Below are 18,557 nucleotides of genomic sequence, written 5' to 3'. Positions count from 1 at the left end.
ACGACCGAACATGTCTGCTGAAACTGGTCCGCGGACCAGTTTCAGCAGACATGTTCGGTCGTCTGTACGGGGCCTTAGAGGCACCGGCAGACAGATGATGCTGCATCCACCTAGGTAAGTATGATTCTTAAAGAAAAAAAAAAACCTATACATCTCTTTTAAGGCATGTGGTCTAACTCTTGCCTAAACCACAATTTTTCAAACTCATTTTATTAGTTCGGAAGTAATTGCAACGTGTGCTTTATGGCACCTACTGTATGTCACAAGAGTTTATGGAAAAAGATTAGCTGCTAGTAATAGCTCAGCTTCACATAAATACCTGAGAGGGTTCTGTATGAAAACCAGAGCCAAAAAATAGTGCCGACTACCCATGCTAACCACTGAGCTTTCATCATTTATTCTCAAACATGCCCTGGCAATATTAAACATACAGTATGAACTGAATGGTTGGTTCCAATATACCAGCCCCAGCTTTCTATGGTTTTAGTCATACAACTACAAATTTGCTCAGTACATTAAAACAAATATAATTTCTATATCAGATATGACAAATATACAACTGTTTTGGTAATTATTTCCAACTTATTCTCACTTAGCTGAACAATCATTTGCATAATACTATAAATAAGGCACACTTTAGTTAAAACAGTCATATATAAATAGTCTGTGATATACCAATAATCTTCCTTGGGGGGGGATTGCTTAGCCACCATTGCCCCCTACAAGCCAGGAAATATTTCAGTGCTTCATGCTCAGTGCCAGGAGAACAAATTATTACCACCCCATGCCCTTAAGCACAATGTATATAATCATGTGCTATAGCCTGTAATAATGTGCATAAACTAACGGAAAGGCAGGGTGGTTCCTTCCATAATGTGTGCAAAGAAAAGAGGGGGGGGGATGGGTAGTTGTCTCTGGTGGCACAACTCTAAAGGCAGCAATGTTATGTTCCTCCACACTTTGACAGTAGACCACAAATCCACATAGCTTTTGTTGCGGTGGTTGGTAAGGTACAGCACAGTGAGGAAACCTGTTCTTCCATTGTTCTCCAGTCAACTACTGAACTACATTACATATAGGCAAGGAACCAAATAGTGTGCAAAATATAGCTACCCACAGAAACCTACCAGAACTAATCTAGTGGTTTGTTTTAGTGGGTTATTCCTTCAACCACTTTATTGAATAAGCTTCCAATTCCAAAGACACTTCACCAGTAACAGTATAGAAGTACCGATAGAAGTTCCATTCAGTGCTCAACCTATCTGTCCAACTTAATGAATGCATTCACCATAGGTTTCAAAGTGACAACTACTGCACCATTTGCATTAAATGTAATCAATGAAATTAATTAAAGTGAACTTCAATCATAATAAAATTAAATGTACACAAACTTCTACTGTAGCTGTATGAGGCAGCCTATATAAAATGTATCAAAGTTTGCTACCTCCTACAGCCATTACTTATAAAAAGCAGTGACTGTCAGCTTTAAAGTAAACTGGGAATGCCTTGGAATGTTCACGACGGAGGGCAAAAACACCCCTGCAGAATCCACAAAAATAAATAGTAAAGTACAAAATATTCACATCTAAAAAGAATCAGCAGGATTTAAATGTCTACTAAAAGCCAACTTCATGTACTGAAAGAAGAAAACAGCGGCCAAAGTTGAAATGTCCTTAGCTACCGTTTCCATTTGACTTTCTGAAAGAAAACAAAGAATCATCAATTTCGCTCCACTTTTTGTAAATATATCCCTATGTCTTTTCCCTCTGAGAGACAGTATGGCAGTCTGTACTTGTGTTTGTTTGAATGTCTGAGTGTGTGAGGCACAGGCAGCTTTGGCTATTTCAGAATTTGTATCAGTGCATAAGAGGTGATAAATCTGCAGGTATCCCCTTCCATTCGGGGAGGAATGCTGCATCATAATGGAAGAGTTTTAAGAATTCTGACTCTGGTAACGTGAAGTTTGTGAGGTATATTGTTTCTCCTCCTACTAAATAACTTGCCCAGAAACCAAAGGTCCCAATTGTCATAATTGTATGGTTACAACTAACCAGAAGTGCAAAATCCTTGCCAGGAGTTGATTCATTACCATCGCCAGAGAAGTGGACATCTCCTCTGGAACTGTCAATGTTTTCTTTACACCAATCCATACCATTGCTGGTCACCACAAAAATAGGTTCTTTATATTTGTTACGGAAATAATTCATGGCTTTATCCAGATAACCTTTGTCTGCAATCACACCCTTCCAAACATTTGGCATGACACTCACATAGTCACCTCTTCGGACGTGAACTCCAATGTAGGTTGCGTTTTTTCTGGAGCCTTTTATCGTCTCCAGGACATGGTTGGCTTCACTTTTAAGATAGTCATGTACTGTAAATTCCCTTCGGATTTCATCCCGAAGGTGGTGAAAAAATGTCCAAGAGCAAGGGTACCCTGTAAATTTGATAAAACTACTTTCAATGTGATTATATTCTTCAGACATCCAGTCATGTATCCAGTATTCTTGAAATGGAACACGAAAAGCAACGTTATTATGCAACACTGGCAGGGTGATCTTAAATATAGGAGCTAAATAGTTATGCATATCTGTAAGGATGAAGGCTTGGCGTTTGTTCGCTCTGGCCAAGGCATACAAGGTAGCATATTCCCCCATATGGTTACCTAACCTACCATCAGGTTTAACGGTCCATATTCCAGAATCTTTGCACTTTTGAACAATTTCGTCAGTACTTGTATCTTGCTGATCGTGTTTTGACTCCACAGGCTTGTTGTCTTTTTCAGGACAGATTAAAGATATAGGCAGATTAGCAGCAAAGTTTAAAAACTGTAAATGAAGCTGCAGTCTGTACAGGATATAGAACACTGCAGTTGACACAAAGATACATCCTAAGAGGAGAATTTTCTTTTTCTTGTTGGGTAACTCCATCTTCATTTGTTATCAGTCCTGTACCTTGGACGGTAAGAAAGGCTCATCCATAAAAAAATCGAATGCCTGTTAGAAAAAAGAAGCAAAGGGTAAATATGTCATGTTAGATACAATGAAAAACACAATATCAATCCTGAGAAATATAGTATAGAAGAAGGTCTCATTTATGAATCCCCCCCCCCAGATTATTTGACCATTTCTTGGTCCTACACAAATCACATAAAATTCCTAAGGGCTCTTTCATACGGAGCGGACCGTTTCTGGGTCCGCTCCGTGTGTCTCCATCGGCTCAGCGGGGATCCCCGCTGAGCTGTCGGCGGATAGGGCGGTCCCCGCACACAGTGCAGGGACCGCCCTGTCTCAGCTCCGCTCTGCCCTATGGGGAACCGGATGCAGACGGACCGTCTGTCCGTCTGCATCAGTTCCGTTCCGCCGGACGGAAGAAAAATAGGGTTTTCTTCCGTCCGAAAACCGGATCCCGACGGACGCGGACGCTAGCGGATGCTCCATCCGCTAACGGACGCGATCCCATAGGGATGTATTACAAGTCCGTTAACGGACTTGTAAAAACGGACAGGCGGAGCGGACGTCTGAAAGGGGCCTAAAGCTTATCAGATTTTAGTTTACTGCAAACTGTGATTGCTTGCTTTATGTTAAGTCACTTGCACATGGTTATTTACCTTACTGAACAACAGGGTGGATAAAAACCAACGTTTAAAAAAAAATAAAAAAAAATAAGATTTTAGATTTTTATCAAATTTATTTTAACAAAATGCTTTTTTTAATAAAATGCTTTTGGAGTAAAAATCGATCTGTTTTCTATTTAAGATACATTAATAATTAAAGAGGAAGTAAACCCCCTTAAAACAAGCAAGAAAAAGACATAATGAGCTAGTATGCATAGCATACTAGCTCATTATGTATTACTTACCTGAGATCGAAGCCCCTGCAGCGGTGCTCGTTCCTCTCCTCCAGCGCCATCATCTTTCCCAGAGTGCCTTCCTCGTATCATGGCTCCAGCGCTGTGACAGTCACAGCGCTGGAGCCACGATGACGTCACTCCAGCGCATGCGCACGGGTGCCGCCTCTAACGGCACGATCGCCATTAGTAACGGCACGCTCAGTGCGCCTGCATGTCTTTTGGAAATATCTCCTAAACCATGGACGTTAAGGAGAACGCAGAGGGTTGTTTCATTCTCAATGGGAAAAAAAGGATTGTTGAGAATGGGCAGGAGGGGCAGGAATGGAGGCATAAGGTTGCTTGAGCACTGAACCGAGTCCCATGTTTTCATACAATGCCCCATTAAAGAGCTTCGAAAGGGCGCAATTTGTGTGGAAGCCAGAGGAAGGCCTGCATAGAAGTTGGTGCGCAGTTCGAGAGTTCTAGCAGCACCCATAACAGGATGTCTAAAGGTAGCATGAAGCATAATTGCGAAATCTGAGCTGCCAATATTTGGATACGTTGGGGACTCCCGTGCCATTCTGTAGTCTATGTGTGAAAAGAGTAGATCTAGAGACTCTAGGATGTCTGTGAGCCCATATAAAACATAACTTTCTATTTTGCAGAAGGCACAAAAAATGTGAGGGAACCAGTATAGGCCATGTTCGGAAGTAGTAGAGGGTCTTGGGTAGAATTGTCATATTAATGCATCCTATCAAGGAGAATCTCACATGTGTTATAATACATCTCCACTCTCATTTCCAGACCCCTTTGACACTGAGTAATTTTTTAGGCGGTACAGCGCTAAAAATAGCGCCTAAATACCGCCTGAAAAACTCCTGCCCCAGCCTTCTCAATGTGAAAGCCTGAGGGCTTTCACACGGAGGTGATGCGCTGGCAGGAGAGAAAAAAATCTCCTGCAAGCAGCATTTTTGGAGCGGTGAGGGGAGCGGTATGTATACCGCTCCTTCCCATTTAAAACAATGGGAAACCGCGGTAATACCGCCCGCAATTCGCCTCTGCAGAGGCGCATTGCCCATGGTAGTAACCCTTTTCGGCCGCTAGCAGGGGTTAATACCGCACCGCTTGCGGCCGAATCCCGCGGCAATTCCATCAGGATAAGGCGCTGCTATTTTTAGTGGCGCTATACTGCCACCGCACCTCCACTGCCCCGTGTGAAAGGGGCATAAAGCTCCATCTCCACTGTCTAAAGCTTAAAAAAATGCCTTTAGTTGGTCTTTGATGGAGATTTATTTTAAATTACAAAATAGAGAACTAAAAATAAGTAAACTATGTTCACAACCTTTGTCAGGCCAGCTTTAAAAGACAATCTGTCTCAAAAGCCTCCCATGAAAGTGAAAAATACGTCAACTCAGGGACTACACACTAGTTTCTGAGCCAAGTATTTTTCTAAATGACAGGTTCCCTTTGACCTACTAAAGCTACAGACACATTGGGGTGAATTTACTGAAGAATTAGAAAAACTTAGTAAACAAAGGGGAGCTCTGCTGACTTCCATTATCCAATCATGTGCAAGCAAAAAATGCAGTTTTCTTTTATTTTCCTTGTGAAGCTCTTTTCATTTACTAAGCTCTGGGGAAACTGCACAGTCTATTTGCCTTTAGTAAATACAACCCATTAAAAGAAGTATGGGATTATTTTTATCCCATAATCACACTCACTTAGGTGGATGCAGCATCTGTCCGATGCTGCCTCGTTCCCCCGCTGCCTCTTTTTTTTTTTTTTTATTCTTTATTTTATATCTTTTTCATTCTTAATTGCTCCATTTACAGATATATTATAGCTTACCTAGACTGTTACACAATTTAACATTTTCTTAACATTTTCTCATTAATCATTGTTCCTCTTATCAAAATCCCCCTTCATGTCCACTATATGTAGTTATATTCTCCCTTTTCCCAAGAACCACCCTCACCCTACCCTCCCCAGCCCCCATCTACCCCCTCCAAAAAAATAATAATTCCTTCGTGTCCCTCTCTCCTCTCTCCCCATCTCCCACCTCAAAGGTCCCGTTCTCTGTATCTTATATAAGGGGTCCAAACCTGTCAATACTTCTCCTCTTGCTCTCTTATTCCCATAGTCAGATTCTCCATTCTCCCCCGCTGCCTCTTCACTGAGAACCAAGCTACCGAACACCACCAATGGCAGCCAGTAAAAAACTGTCACTTTTCTCCTGCCAGTAAATGGCAGTTAAGCCTCGTGCACACGCACAGTTTTCTCGGCAAGAACCAGCAAGAAAACTGCTGGCAGAGCTTTTTGCCAAGTAAACCGTGCGTGTGTACGAGGCTTTCATGTTTCCCGTCAAAAAACCTGCCCAAAATCTCGACGAGAAAAATAGAGAACCTGCTCTCTATTTTCTCTGCAGTGTTTTCCTGCCGAGAAACCTGAGCGTGTGTGTATACTTACCTGTGGCCGTGGAAACCAGCGCATGCTCGAAATGACTTTGACGCATGCACGGTAGATTCCTAGGAAAAGGTAGGGTGTAGCAAGATGCCGGCGACGGCATCGAATGTAACGAGCGCATTCTCGTCGTAGTCGATGACGTCACCACATTCATGCTGTTCAAAAGAACGGCGGTTCTTTTGAATGGAGTGTCTGTACACTCGGCCGGCAAGAGATTCTTGCCAAGAATCTCGTCAGGAAAAACAACGTACAGGGCTTAAGAGAAAAAGGTTGCCAGTAAAAAATATGGCTGTGACGCTTGGCTCGGAACTGGGCATGTGCAGCACCTGTCCGGAGCTAGCCAGGACCAGTGTGTCGTGTGATGTCATGGGGCAAGGGAGCCAAGTGGAGCGGCCAGAGCCTGGCTACTTACTATATTGAAAATAAAATAAGAAATATGCTTTTTACCTTAATATCTACCTTAAATCACATTGCTAATTGCATATTGTATATTGTATTTATTTGTACTTACAACTGTAATTTGGCAACTTTTGCAAATGCCAGTAAAAACTTGGCTGTGCCAGAAAATTTTGGGTGTCATGTCAGTAAATTTCAGTCTGGTAGGTTGGCAACACTGCTCCACACTTATTGGAGCACTGAGCTGTGGAGGGGCGGGGAGCGGACACGGTGCCTGGACTGATCTTGGTGACGTCAGCAGAAAGAGGATTTCAGACCACTCTCTGCTCAAAACGGGTCACAGGAGTGCAATAAACCCAGGCTGGACTTCTCCTTTAAGTCAGCTATAAGAAATTATTACATGACTAATCTGCCCATGCCTCATGAATGGTGCCTCTCAGCTACAGTTCTAGTATAGAGCTGTCAGTATAATACAACTTGTTCTCAAGCAGAACTGTAATCTTCAGGGTGAGGCCAGAACAAGCAAAGCTCTGTCTACAACAAAAATGTGAATTGTGATTAAAAGACAATAGAAAAGTGCAGTGTGAATGAGTCTGGAAAGTGCCTGAGGCTAACATTATTTGGCACATATAATAGTTAGCCAGAGGGGTAAATGTCTCTATGAAAACAATGTGCAGGGAGTCACCTGTCCGTCACGTTACACACTAGGACCAGGGGCGGCCCGTCTATTAAGGGTGCACAGGCACCACCCCCTCTGTCACGCCGTCCCCTATATGACAAATGAATAGATTCATGCATTGCATTGCATGAATCTATCCATGGCCGCTGTAGCCACCCCCTATTCAGTTGTCCGGAACCTTTTTGGACGCCGGGCACCTGAATTCCAGCAGCAGGGGTGTTTTATTGAAGCACCTGACTAGAACCATAGGCTCTAATAGGCTTCAAAAAAGGTGGACTTGGAGCGCAGAGCATTGCTTTTCTAACACTGAAACACCTCTCCACCAATTAGGAGTCACAGGTCTAATACTGGTGTTCTGATTGGCTGAAGGCACAGGCGATCCCATTGGCCAGCTAGCAGAAGCGAAAAAGAGGCGCACAAAGGACACAGGAGCCCCTCTGGCTTTCACACTGGAGTGAATGGAGCGGCTCTTTCAGGGCGCTTTGCAGGCCCTAATATTAGCGTTATATTGCATTCAAAGCACCTCAGTGTGAAAGGGATCTAAGAGAATGACAATTGGTAAAAAAAAAATAGCCTAGTCATAGCGGTGCACGTTTGCATTAAACACAAGAGCATTTGTTAACCACTTGCCGACCTCCTCATGTAGATATACGTCAGCAGAATGGCACGGACAGGCACATCAACGTATAAACAAAGAATCAATCGAATATAACCAGTAAATAATGGTTGTATAATGATAAAACAGCGCTAAGCATAAGTAAAAACATATAGATAAAAGATGTTGGAAAAGAGTCCATAGATCAGGGAATCAGGCAAAGTTCAAAGTAATGTAGGAAATGTTTTCCAGGAATGGTAGTACACCCTCCACCGATTTCCAATCTTCACCAAAACGTGAGACACACTTCCCCTCTGGGGTTCAAACTCACCAGAAAATCAATAAAGAAAAGCCTTGAAATATATCATCCTGATCGGACCTCCAACCGCATTCCAGAAGCAGCAAGGGATTTTTTAAAAAACTCCAAACAGGGGTTCATAGAAAAAACAAAGGGCACCAAATAGTGTAATATTGCTTTAATAAGTAAAATCCCGTATAAACACACCCCGCTTCCTATCTACGTACAATGGGTATACTTGTAAATGAGCATAAGAATAAAAGAGTCAGGTCGCGACCCCCTGTGTGTGGAGGAGTGCGGTGAAGTTGACTCTTTTATTCTTATGCTCATTTACAAGTATACCCATTGTACGTAGATAGGAAGCGGGGTGTGTTTATACAGGATTTTACTTATTAAAGCAATATTACACTATTTGGTGCCCTTTGTTTTTTCTATGAACCCCTGTTTGGAGTTTTTTTTTAAAATCCCTTGCTGCTTCTGGAATGCGGTTCCGATCAGGATGATATATTTCAAGGCTTTTCTTTATTGATTTTCTGGTGAGTTTGAACCTCAGAGGGGAAGTGTGTCTCACGTTTTGGTGAAGATTGGAAATCGGTGGAGGGTGTACTACCATTCCTGGAAAACATTTCCTACATTACTTTGAACTTTGCCTGATTCACTGATCTATGGACTCTTTTCCAACATCTTTTATCTATGGCCCATATTCTCTCAAAAATTCCGCGGGCTGCGCTTAAGGCACTTACACTCCGCTGTCCCAACTTACAGGAGCAAGTGTTGTATTCCCCAAACACTTGCTCCGTAAGTTGGGACGGCGGAGTGTAAATGCCCCGGCGTAGCCTGGCGGATCTCCAAGGGGGCGGCTTGTATTCAAATTAAGCGCGCCCCCGATTCTAATGAACTGCGCATGCGCCGGGCTTCAAAAAGCCCAGTGCGCATGCTCCAGTTCTCGGCGGAAAACGTCAATGACTCTGACGTGTGCGTCATTGACGTAAAGTCGTATTCAAGAACGACTTACGTAAACGACGTACCCGACGAAAAAACACGACGCGGACCCGACGCCATCCGTAACATGGCCTACGTGGGACTTGCGGAAACTTACCCCTCATATAGCAGGGGTAAGTTTCCGCTTACGCAAACGACGTTAGAGACGGTTACGCGACGCGAACTCGTTCGGGAATCGGCGTAGAAGGCTCATTTGCATAAGCAAATGAGTCCTTCACGTAAATGCCATCTAGCGGCGGCCGGCGTCATTACATTTAAGATCCGCCAGTGTAAGTGACTTACAGATGGCGGATCTTAAGTGTATCTATGCGAAAATGATTCTAAGAATCAGTCGCATAGATACACGGGCCAAAAAAGGGAGATACGATGGAGTATCCTGAGATACTCCATCGTAACTTCACTGAGAATATGGGCGCTGTTTTATCATTATACAACCATTAATTACTGGTTATATTCGATTGATTCTTTGTTTATACTTTTAATAGATGTGCTTTATCTATTTTTAAATAGCTGCTTCAATATATATACACATCACCGTCCGGGTTTTAGCAGAGATTTTAGCTATTTCTGTTAATTTTATATATATATATTATATGTTTTAGTCCATTTCCTGTCCATCTTATATTAAAGTTTTTTTTCTGGGCGCCGGGAAGTGCACTGTGTAGTTCCCCTTTGAGCGTTTTTTTGGTGCACTCTTTTTTAAGGCACATCAACGTACCTGTACGTGCTCTGCTTGACGTGGGTGGGGGGTCCAATCGGGATCCCCCCCCCACGCTACATGCGGCGGTCGGTAAGCCTCGGGGAGCGATCCGGGACGACGGCGTGGCTATTTGTTTATAGCCGCTCCGTCGCGATCGCTCCCCGGAGCTGAAGAACGGGGAGAGCTGTGTGTAAACACGGCTTCCCCGTGCTTCACTATGGCAGCGCATCGATCGAGTGATCCCTTTTATTAGGGAGACTCGATCGATGATGTCAGTCCTACAGCCACACCCCCCTACAGTAGTAAACACACACTAAGTGAACACTAAATGTTACAGCGCCCCCTGTGTTTAACTCCCAAACTGCAACGGTCATTTTCACAATAAAGAATGCAATTTAAATGCATTTTTTGCTGTGAAAATGACAATGGTCCCAAAAATGTGTCAAAATTGTCCGAAGTGTCCGCCATAATGTCGCAGTCACGAAAAAAATCGCTGATCGCCGCCATTAGTAGTAAAAAAATAAATAAAAATAAAAATGAAATAAAACTATCCCCTATTTTGTAAACGCTATAAATTTTGCGCAAACCAACCGATAAACGATTATTTCGATTTTTTTTACCAAAAATAGGTAGAAGAATACGTATCGGCCTAAACTGAGGGAAACTATTTTTTTTATATATGTTTTTGGGGGATATTTATTATAGCAAAAAGTAAAAAATATTGATTTTTTTTCAAAATTGTCGCTCTATTTTTGTTTATAGCGCAAAAAATAAAAACTGCAGGAGGTCATCAAATACCACCAAAAGAAAGCTCTATTTGTGGGGAAAAAAGGACGCCAATTTTGTTTGGGAGCCACGTCGCACCACCGCGCAATTGTCTGTTAAAGCGACGCAGTCCCGAACTGTAAAAACCCCTTGGGTCTTTAGGCAGCATATTGGTCCGGGGCTTAAGTGGTTAATCATAGTTTGTCAATATTAGGCTAAGAAGCATCAATCACTAAGAATTTCCATATAGGTGCCGTCATACAAGACTTGTTTTTGAAGGTACATATCCCAGAGCTGTCACTCAGATCCTGGCTTTGCTCAATAGCAAGTACCTGACCTATGGAAAGCATGTGTATATTATATGTCCTGGGTCAGTGAGTCACTACATGGTGAAATAAAGAGAAGGATGAACTCCTTTCAGAGCTTCTTTAAGTGGCATTAAAAGATATTGTCATTCTCCAAAAATAATCAACTACTTTCCACCAAGAAAAAAAAAAATATCTAAAATGCTCTCCATACCTGAAGTGCCTGTTCCTAGGAAGATCGTCCTAATCTGCCACTTCCTGATCCGCGGTCTTCTTTCTTCTCCTCAGGAATGGGGGAGCGGTCTTATGGGACCTTGTGTGTATCCCAGGAGACATCACCCATTCTCACTCGCTGACCCAGGACATATAATATACACATGCTTTCCATAGGTCAGGTACTTGCTATTGAGCAAAGCCAGGATCTGAATGACAGCTCTGGGATATGTACCTTCAAAGACAAGTCTTGTATGACGGCACCTATATGGAAATTCTAAATTGATGCTTCTTAGCCTAATATTGACAAACTATGATTAACAAATGCTCCTGTGTTTATTGCAAACGTGCACCGCTATGACCTAAGCTATTTTCTTTTACCAATTGTTGTTCTCTAAGACCCCTTTCACACTGAGGTGCTATGCAGGCGCTATAACGCTAAAAATGGCTCCTGCGCAGCGCTCTGAAAAAGCCGCTAGCACACCACTCCAGTGTGAAAGCCCTCGGGCGCCTACACTGAGACTGCAGGGCAGGAGTTTTTCAGGCGGTATTTAGGTGCTCTTTTTAGCGCTAAAACGCCTGAAAAACTCCTCAGTGTGAAAGGGGTCTGAAAATGTTTTTTTATCTTAATGCATTTTATGCATTAGGATATAAAGCGTGTGTGCAACTCCCCCCTCAGCCCCTCTCCTAATACTTACCTGAGCCCCATCTAGATTCAGCGATGTTGCAAGAATGTCTCGGCTGCCCGGGACTCTCCTCATTGGCAGAGACAGCAGTGCGGTGAGGCAGTATGATGCCATTGGCTTAAGTTGCTGTCAAAGTCAGTCGTCCAATATGGGGAGAGGGGGCCAGGCCGCGTCGGGGGTATGTGTCTGAATGGACACAGTGAGCTCTGACTTGGCTGCCCCCATAGCAAGTTGCATGGTCCCCATGGGGGCACGCAACAGAAGGGAGGGGCCAGGAGCGCCGGCAAGGGACACTAGAAGAGGAAGATCAGGGCAGAAACCACTGCAAAGAGCAGGTAAGTACAGTGGAACCTTGGATTATGAGCATAATCCGTTCCAGGAGAATGCTTGTAATCCAAAGCACTCGCATATCAAAGCGAGTTTCCCCATAGAAGTCAATGGAAACCAAGACAATTTGTTCCGCATTGACTTCTATTGGCCAGTGGTGTTGGGGGGGGGGGGGGGGGGGGCGCCGAAAAGATTTAGAAATACTTGGGGACAGCTTGGCTGAGCATGAGTGATTCTGAGCATTTCCGAATGGCTCCGAACCATTCGAGTGTCACCGGTGCCCTCGCACCTCTGGCCAAATGCGGTACTGCACACTGCAAAGGATTGAATCATGCCTGTGTTGCGAGACAACACTCGCAAGCCAAGTCAGGGTTAAAAAAAGTTGCTCGTCTTTCAAAATGCTCGATAATCGCGTTACTCGTAAACCAAGGTTCCACTAAAACATGTTTTTTATTTTTAAAGCAAAAAAAAAAAAAAGGAGACTTTTAGTATCACTTTAAAACCCCTATTTTCTGTTATATACCGTATTTTCCGGCGTATAAGACGACTTTCTGGATGCAAAAAAATGCATCCAAAGTCGGGGGTCGTCTTATATGCCGGTGACAGTCTCCGTGCTGCGAGCGTCAATGATTTAAAAGCCGCTCCTTCTCCTCAGAGTGTCCTGTGATAGGCGGAACACAAATCTTCCCAGCAGCGCCTATCACAGATGCCTTCTCATCCTCGGACGAGATGAGAAGACGTCCGTGATAGGCGGAACACAGAACAGAGGCGCTGCTGGGAAAATTTGTGTTCCGCCTATCACGGGACACTCTGAGGAGAAGGCACGGCTTTCAAATCATTGACGCTCGCAGCACGGAGACTGTCACGGCCTGGTAGTCGATTCAAAAAAACGTGAGTGATTGCACTGTTCGCACAGTGGGGGGCAAGTTCAGGCACAGTGGGGGGCAAGTTCAGGCACAGTGAGGGCAAGTTCAGGCACAGTGAGGGCAAGTGATGGCACAGTGAGGGCAAGTGATGGCACAGTGAGGGCAAGTGATGGCACAGTGAGGGCATGTAATGTAATGGCACAGTGAGATTTGAAAAAGTCTGTTTCTGTCAGCGGTTCCGGCTACCCCTCAGCTTCCAGAAAGACTAGTAGGAAGGGGGTAGTCTTATATGGCGAGTATATCCCAAAACCAACATTTTTCCTGGAAAATTAGGGGGTCGTCTTATACGCCCAGTCGTCTTATAGGCCGTACACACGACCGAACATGTCTGCTGAAACTGGTCCGCGGGCCAGTTTCAGCAGACATATTCGGTCGTGTGTAGGCCCGAGCGAACAGGATTCCAGCATACATTTGCCCGCCGGGCCTTTTCCCAGCGGGCAAATATTTCTGGACTTGTTTTAAAACAGCCCGCTGAAATCCTGCCCGCTCGGACATGTTCGGTCGTCTGTACAGACCTACCGTACATGTCCGAGCGCCCGCCATCCCTCGCATGCGTCGAATGACTGTGACGCATGCGTGGAAGCATTGAACTGGCAGGGCCGCCCACGTCGCCGCGTCATCGTCGCGGCCACGGCAGGGACACGCCCCGCGTATTGTTTACGCGCGGATTTCTGTATGATGGTGAGTACAGCCACCATACAGAAATCCCCGGGCAGACATGTACGGTGAAAGCGGTCCGGCGGACCGGTTTCATCGTACATGTATGCTCGTCTGTACACGGCCTTATACGCCGGAAAATACGGTATGTGTGTTTTTATAAGCAGTTGAGAGGACAACATTTCCTAATAAATGTTTGTAGTGAAACACAGGACAGGCTAAACAACTACAGATATATATCAGATGATTTTGGGGGATTTAACCATTTGCTGGCAGCCCTGTCATTAGAATAGAGCAGGGGTCTCCAAACTTTCTAAACAAAGGGCCAGTTTGCTGTCCTTCAGACTTAGGCCCCTTTCACATTGAGGAGTTTTTCAGGCGGTACAGCGCTAAAAATAGCGCTGCTATCCTGCCTGAAAAACTCCTTCACTGCAGACTCAATGTGAAAGCCCGAGGGATTTCACACTGAGGCGATGCGCTGGCGGGAGACAAAAAAATCTCCTGTCAGCAGCATCTTTGGCAACGGTGAGAGGAGCGGCATGTATACCGCTCCTTCCCATTGAAAACAATGGGAAACCGCGGCAATTCCGCCCGCAATGCGCCTCTATAGAGGGGGGCAGATTGTGGGGCCATTGGGAGTGAAAAGGTCCCAACGTCAGGGGGAAAAAAAACAAATGCCCCATTGTTGGTGTCAGTGGTAGGACTTGTGCCCCACCCTTGGTGTCAGTGGGAGTAATTGTGACCCATTGTTGGTGTCATTCAATCCTATTGTTGGTGTCATTGGGAGGAATTTCGAACCATCATTGGTGTTATTGAGAGGAATTGTGCCCTTTATTGGTGTCAGTGGGGGGGGGGGGGATTATGCCCCATTGTCGTTGGTATCAGTGGATAAAATGGTGCCCCAAGGGCTGGATCAAATCAAGCTGAGAGCCGCAGTTTGGAGACCACTGGGCTGGAGCTACAGAAGATATATTTTAGAAGTTCAGTCGTGCTCCTAAAATCATGAGCAAATAATAGCTAGGAGTAGCAATTGATCGCTAAACAGATGCAAAAATGGTGGAGTAAGCTACACAAGCAGCATTAAATCTAGAGTGATTGCGCAAAGGTCCAATCATGTGTAATTGATAGTAACAAGATGCTATTTGTTTGGCTTATTCCATAGGAAGCCATTTTCCCCCATCTCTTTAGCGATCTTTTTCTACTCCTAGAAAGCATTCAGTAATTTCAGTGGCATGACTAAGCTACTAAAGATTTCCTGTGAAGCTCTGGCCTAATGAGGTTACTGGCAGCACATGGGTAGAGCTCTCCATAAACAGGGGATTAGGATCGCCCAGGCATCCTTCAGGCAGTATGCGAGATCGTACTGCTTACGTGAACCTGTTCTTAGAACTGAGGGAACCACTTTCTCTGACTTGTATTTAAGAAGTATATGCTCCAGATCTGTCATCTGTATCATTGCATCACTATTACAAAAGTCACTAAACTGAGACAAAGCCTGATCGCACGTGCTGCACAAAAAAAAACCTGATCAAAAGGATAGCTAGACCCAAGAACAAAAATGTAATATATAGCAACTTGCCAGTCCTTATATGTTGTGGCTGCCTTTGTCTTTTTTTTTTCAGGCCAAGAATATTTTCAGCAAGTACAGAAAATACCCATTGCTCTTCCTAGAAATCTTTATGAAAACGGTTGGGCCCCTTTCACACGGGCACCTCTGCTTGCTATGGGGGGATCACTCTGCTGAGCAGGCAGATGACAGGTCCGTCACTTCCGGTTTACTCGGCTGCCAATGGCGCCAGTTTTAAACACAGTATTCAGAATCAACGTTTTTGGCGATCTGAATACTTTGAAGTGCAAAGGAGGGATTTGGGGTCTTTTTGACCCCCGATCCCTCCATAAAGAGTACCTGTCGCCACCTATTACTGTCACAAGGGATGTTTACATTCCTTTTGACAGCAATAAAAGTGATCCAAATTTTTATTTTATTTTTAAAAACACAATTTTATATTCTAAAAATAAAATAAAAAATATATTTTTTTTAAAAGCGCCCCCGTCCCCGCGATCTCACGCAGCAAAGAAAATGCATACGGAAGTCGCGCCCACATATGTAAACGGTGTTCAAATCACACATGCAAGGTATTGCCGCGATTGTCAGAGCGAGAGCAATAATTCTAGCCATAGACCTCCTCTGTTAGGGTCCTTTCACACGTGCGGACCGTTCGTCCATTTTTTCATACGTCCGTTTACGGACTGCAATGCTTTCCAATGGGATAGCGTACGTTAGTGGATGAGCATCCGCTAACGTCCGTTAACATGCGTCTCCGTTAAGCTCTGTTTTTTTGAACGGAAAAAAAACCCTATGGGTCCTTTCACACGTGCGGACCGTTTTTTAGATCAGTTTTTTATCATCAGTTGATCCGTTTTTTCATCCGTTTTTCTTCTGTTTTACATCCGTTTTTCATCAGTTGTCATCCGTTTTTGTTTTTTGTTAGAACTTTATTTTTATTACATATTTTGATGAAAAACGGATGTTAGCGGATCGGATGTTAAACAGATCGTCCGCTAACATCCGTTTTTCGTCCGTTCCGTTTTTTTTGACGGAAGAAAAATAGGGTTTTCTTCCGTTCAAAAAAACGGAGCTTAACGGAAACGGATGTTAACGGACGTTAGCGGATGCTCATCCGCTAACGTACGCTATCCCATTGGAAAGCATTGCAGTTCGTAAACGCACGTATGAAAAAACGGACGAACGTGTGAAAGGACCCTATTTTTCTTCCGTCAAAAAAACGGAACGGACGAAAAACGGATGTTAGCGGACGATCCGTTTAACATCCAATCCGCTAACATCCGTTTTTCATCAAAATATGTAATAAAAATAAAGTTCTAACAAAAAAAAAAAAAAACGGATGAAAAACGGATGAAAAAAACGGATCAACTGATGATAAAAAACTGATCTAAAAAACGGTCCGCACGTGTGAAAGGACCCCAACTCTAACCTGGTAACCGTAAAAGATTTTTAGGTACCGTAGTTTGTCGCCATTCGATGAGTGCATGCAATTATAAAAGCGTGACATGTTTGGTATCTATTTATTCGGCGTAACATCATCTTTCACTAACTTTACTTTTTCATTTTTTTTTGATTCATGAAAGTGTATTTTTCCCAAAAAGTTGCATTTAAAACACTGCTGCACAAATACCGTGTGACATAAAATATTGAAACAATCACCATTTTATTCTCTAGATTCTCTGCTAAATGAGATATATATATATAGATAGATAGATAGATGTTTGGGGGTTCTAAGTAATTTTCTAGCAAAAAATACGGATTTTAACTTGTAAACACCAAATGTCAGAAATAGGCTTAGTCATGAAAGGGTTATGAATAGGTATTACACTATGGATTGTACCTTTGTTTTCCTATGAGATCATTTGGAGGAAAGGAGGACACAATACAGAGATTTCATCTAATTAACCAAGGGTTCCTATCAGGATTTCTCTACAGTGCAACAGTCCTTTCTAATTAAAGAGGTCATATTGATCTGGTGAGCAGTTTTCCTATCACAGCATATTTGAAGGTGATTTAAGTTCATGGTGAAGGATTTCTTTTCATTTCTGCCATCAAGATTTGAATCACCATTTTTGCCAAAATGGACTTTTCTCATGTCTTTTGCTAAAATTGTTAAAATAATTTTGCGGTCACATTTGCCATACGATTTGTTGCACTTCTTACCTGGGTTTGCCAATTCCTAATTAAATGTTCAAGTTAGATTGCTCACCCCCTTGATGTTGTCAGGCTGTTATGCTGGCCTTCTGGCCTCAGTACTTTTGGAGTCACTGACCCGGAACAAATATGCAGATCAGGAAGGTCCGAACTAAGGCTGGCCAGTTCCTGTTCACTCAGTGGGTGGCCCTGTGTGCTGCCGCCTGCCCAACATCCCTTGATTAAAAAATCATACAAAATGAATGGCTCAAATCACACTGCAAATAATCATGTGATTTGAACAGGAATGCAGTGCGATTGTGAACCGGGATTCACAGGCTAAAGAGGTCTGCAGTAACATTCATTTAAAGTACTGACGTAGGCTGCTTCCACACTGACCAGTTTTTGGGTTAAAAAAAGCGAAGAAAGATGCATGACCATTAAATACTATGGAAATCTTCACACTGGTCAGTTGCATTTTTCAAAGTCCAGCTTGCTGTATTTTTGGTGCATGTTTGGTGCGGTAAAAAAAATGTTTTTCACAGGTGCAAAACGCACCAGAAACATATTAAAAATGTATTCGGGTTTTTACAGCGGAGCAGTGGGAAAGTAGCCTTAGACCTTAAAGAAGGTGGCACACCCTGTAAGCTTGTCCTAAAAACTTGGATGTTAATGCAAATAAAAAATAATCAAGGACAGTACTCAATTGTTTCTAAAGGAACTGGCAGAACGCATGTTGTATGCCGGATTTTTTGTCCATCATTAAGCCCTGGTTCACACTTGTGCAGGCTGCGCAGCCTACTTTTGCATGGGCACAGCAGCCCATTAATTTGAATGGACTGCAGTGACCATGCGATTTCCCTGCGGTTCCCGCACCCGCAAGCGCGCTGCAGGTTGAGATGTGTGGTGTTCCATTAAGAATGAATGGCAGCCCTGCGCATCTCTGCAGAGCAGTGCCATTTGGCTGCGGGTGGTTGTAGGTGCGGGAGCAGGTGTGGGCAAGTGTGAACTTTA

General features: G+C 43.6%; 1 protein-coding gene across 8 annotated transcripts in view; it reads right to left on the bottom strand.

Annotated features, from left to right (window-relative positions):
• Window positions 1-373: 373 nt before the first annotated feature.
• Window positions 374-18,557, bottom strand: part of LOC120915317 (galactoside alpha-(1,2)-fucosyltransferase 2-like) — a 192,172-nt gene continuing 173,988 nt past the window's right edge. For all 8 annotated transcript variants that reach the window (XM_040325703.1, XM_040325708.1, XM_040325706.1 and 5 more), the window contains one exon: window positions 374-2,996. In XM_040325703.1, coding sequence (XP_040181637.1) covers window positions 1,857-2,936 — 1,080 coding nt within the window. In that variant the 5' untranslated portion in view covers window positions 2,937-2,996 and the 3' untranslated portion in view covers window positions 374-1,856. The remainder of the gene's footprint in view (window positions 2,997-18,557) is intronic.

This window comes from Rana temporaria, chromosome 10 (genome assembly GCF_905171775.1).
Source record: "Rana temporaria chromosome 10, aRanTem1.1, whole genome shotgun sequence".
In the NCBI taxonomy this organism is placed as follows: Eukaryota; Metazoa; Chordata; class Amphibia; order Anura; family Ranidae; genus Rana; species Rana temporaria.
The sequence above is the reverse complement of the archived record's forward strand: the minus strand, read 5'-3'. Positions and strand labels throughout refer to the sequence as shown.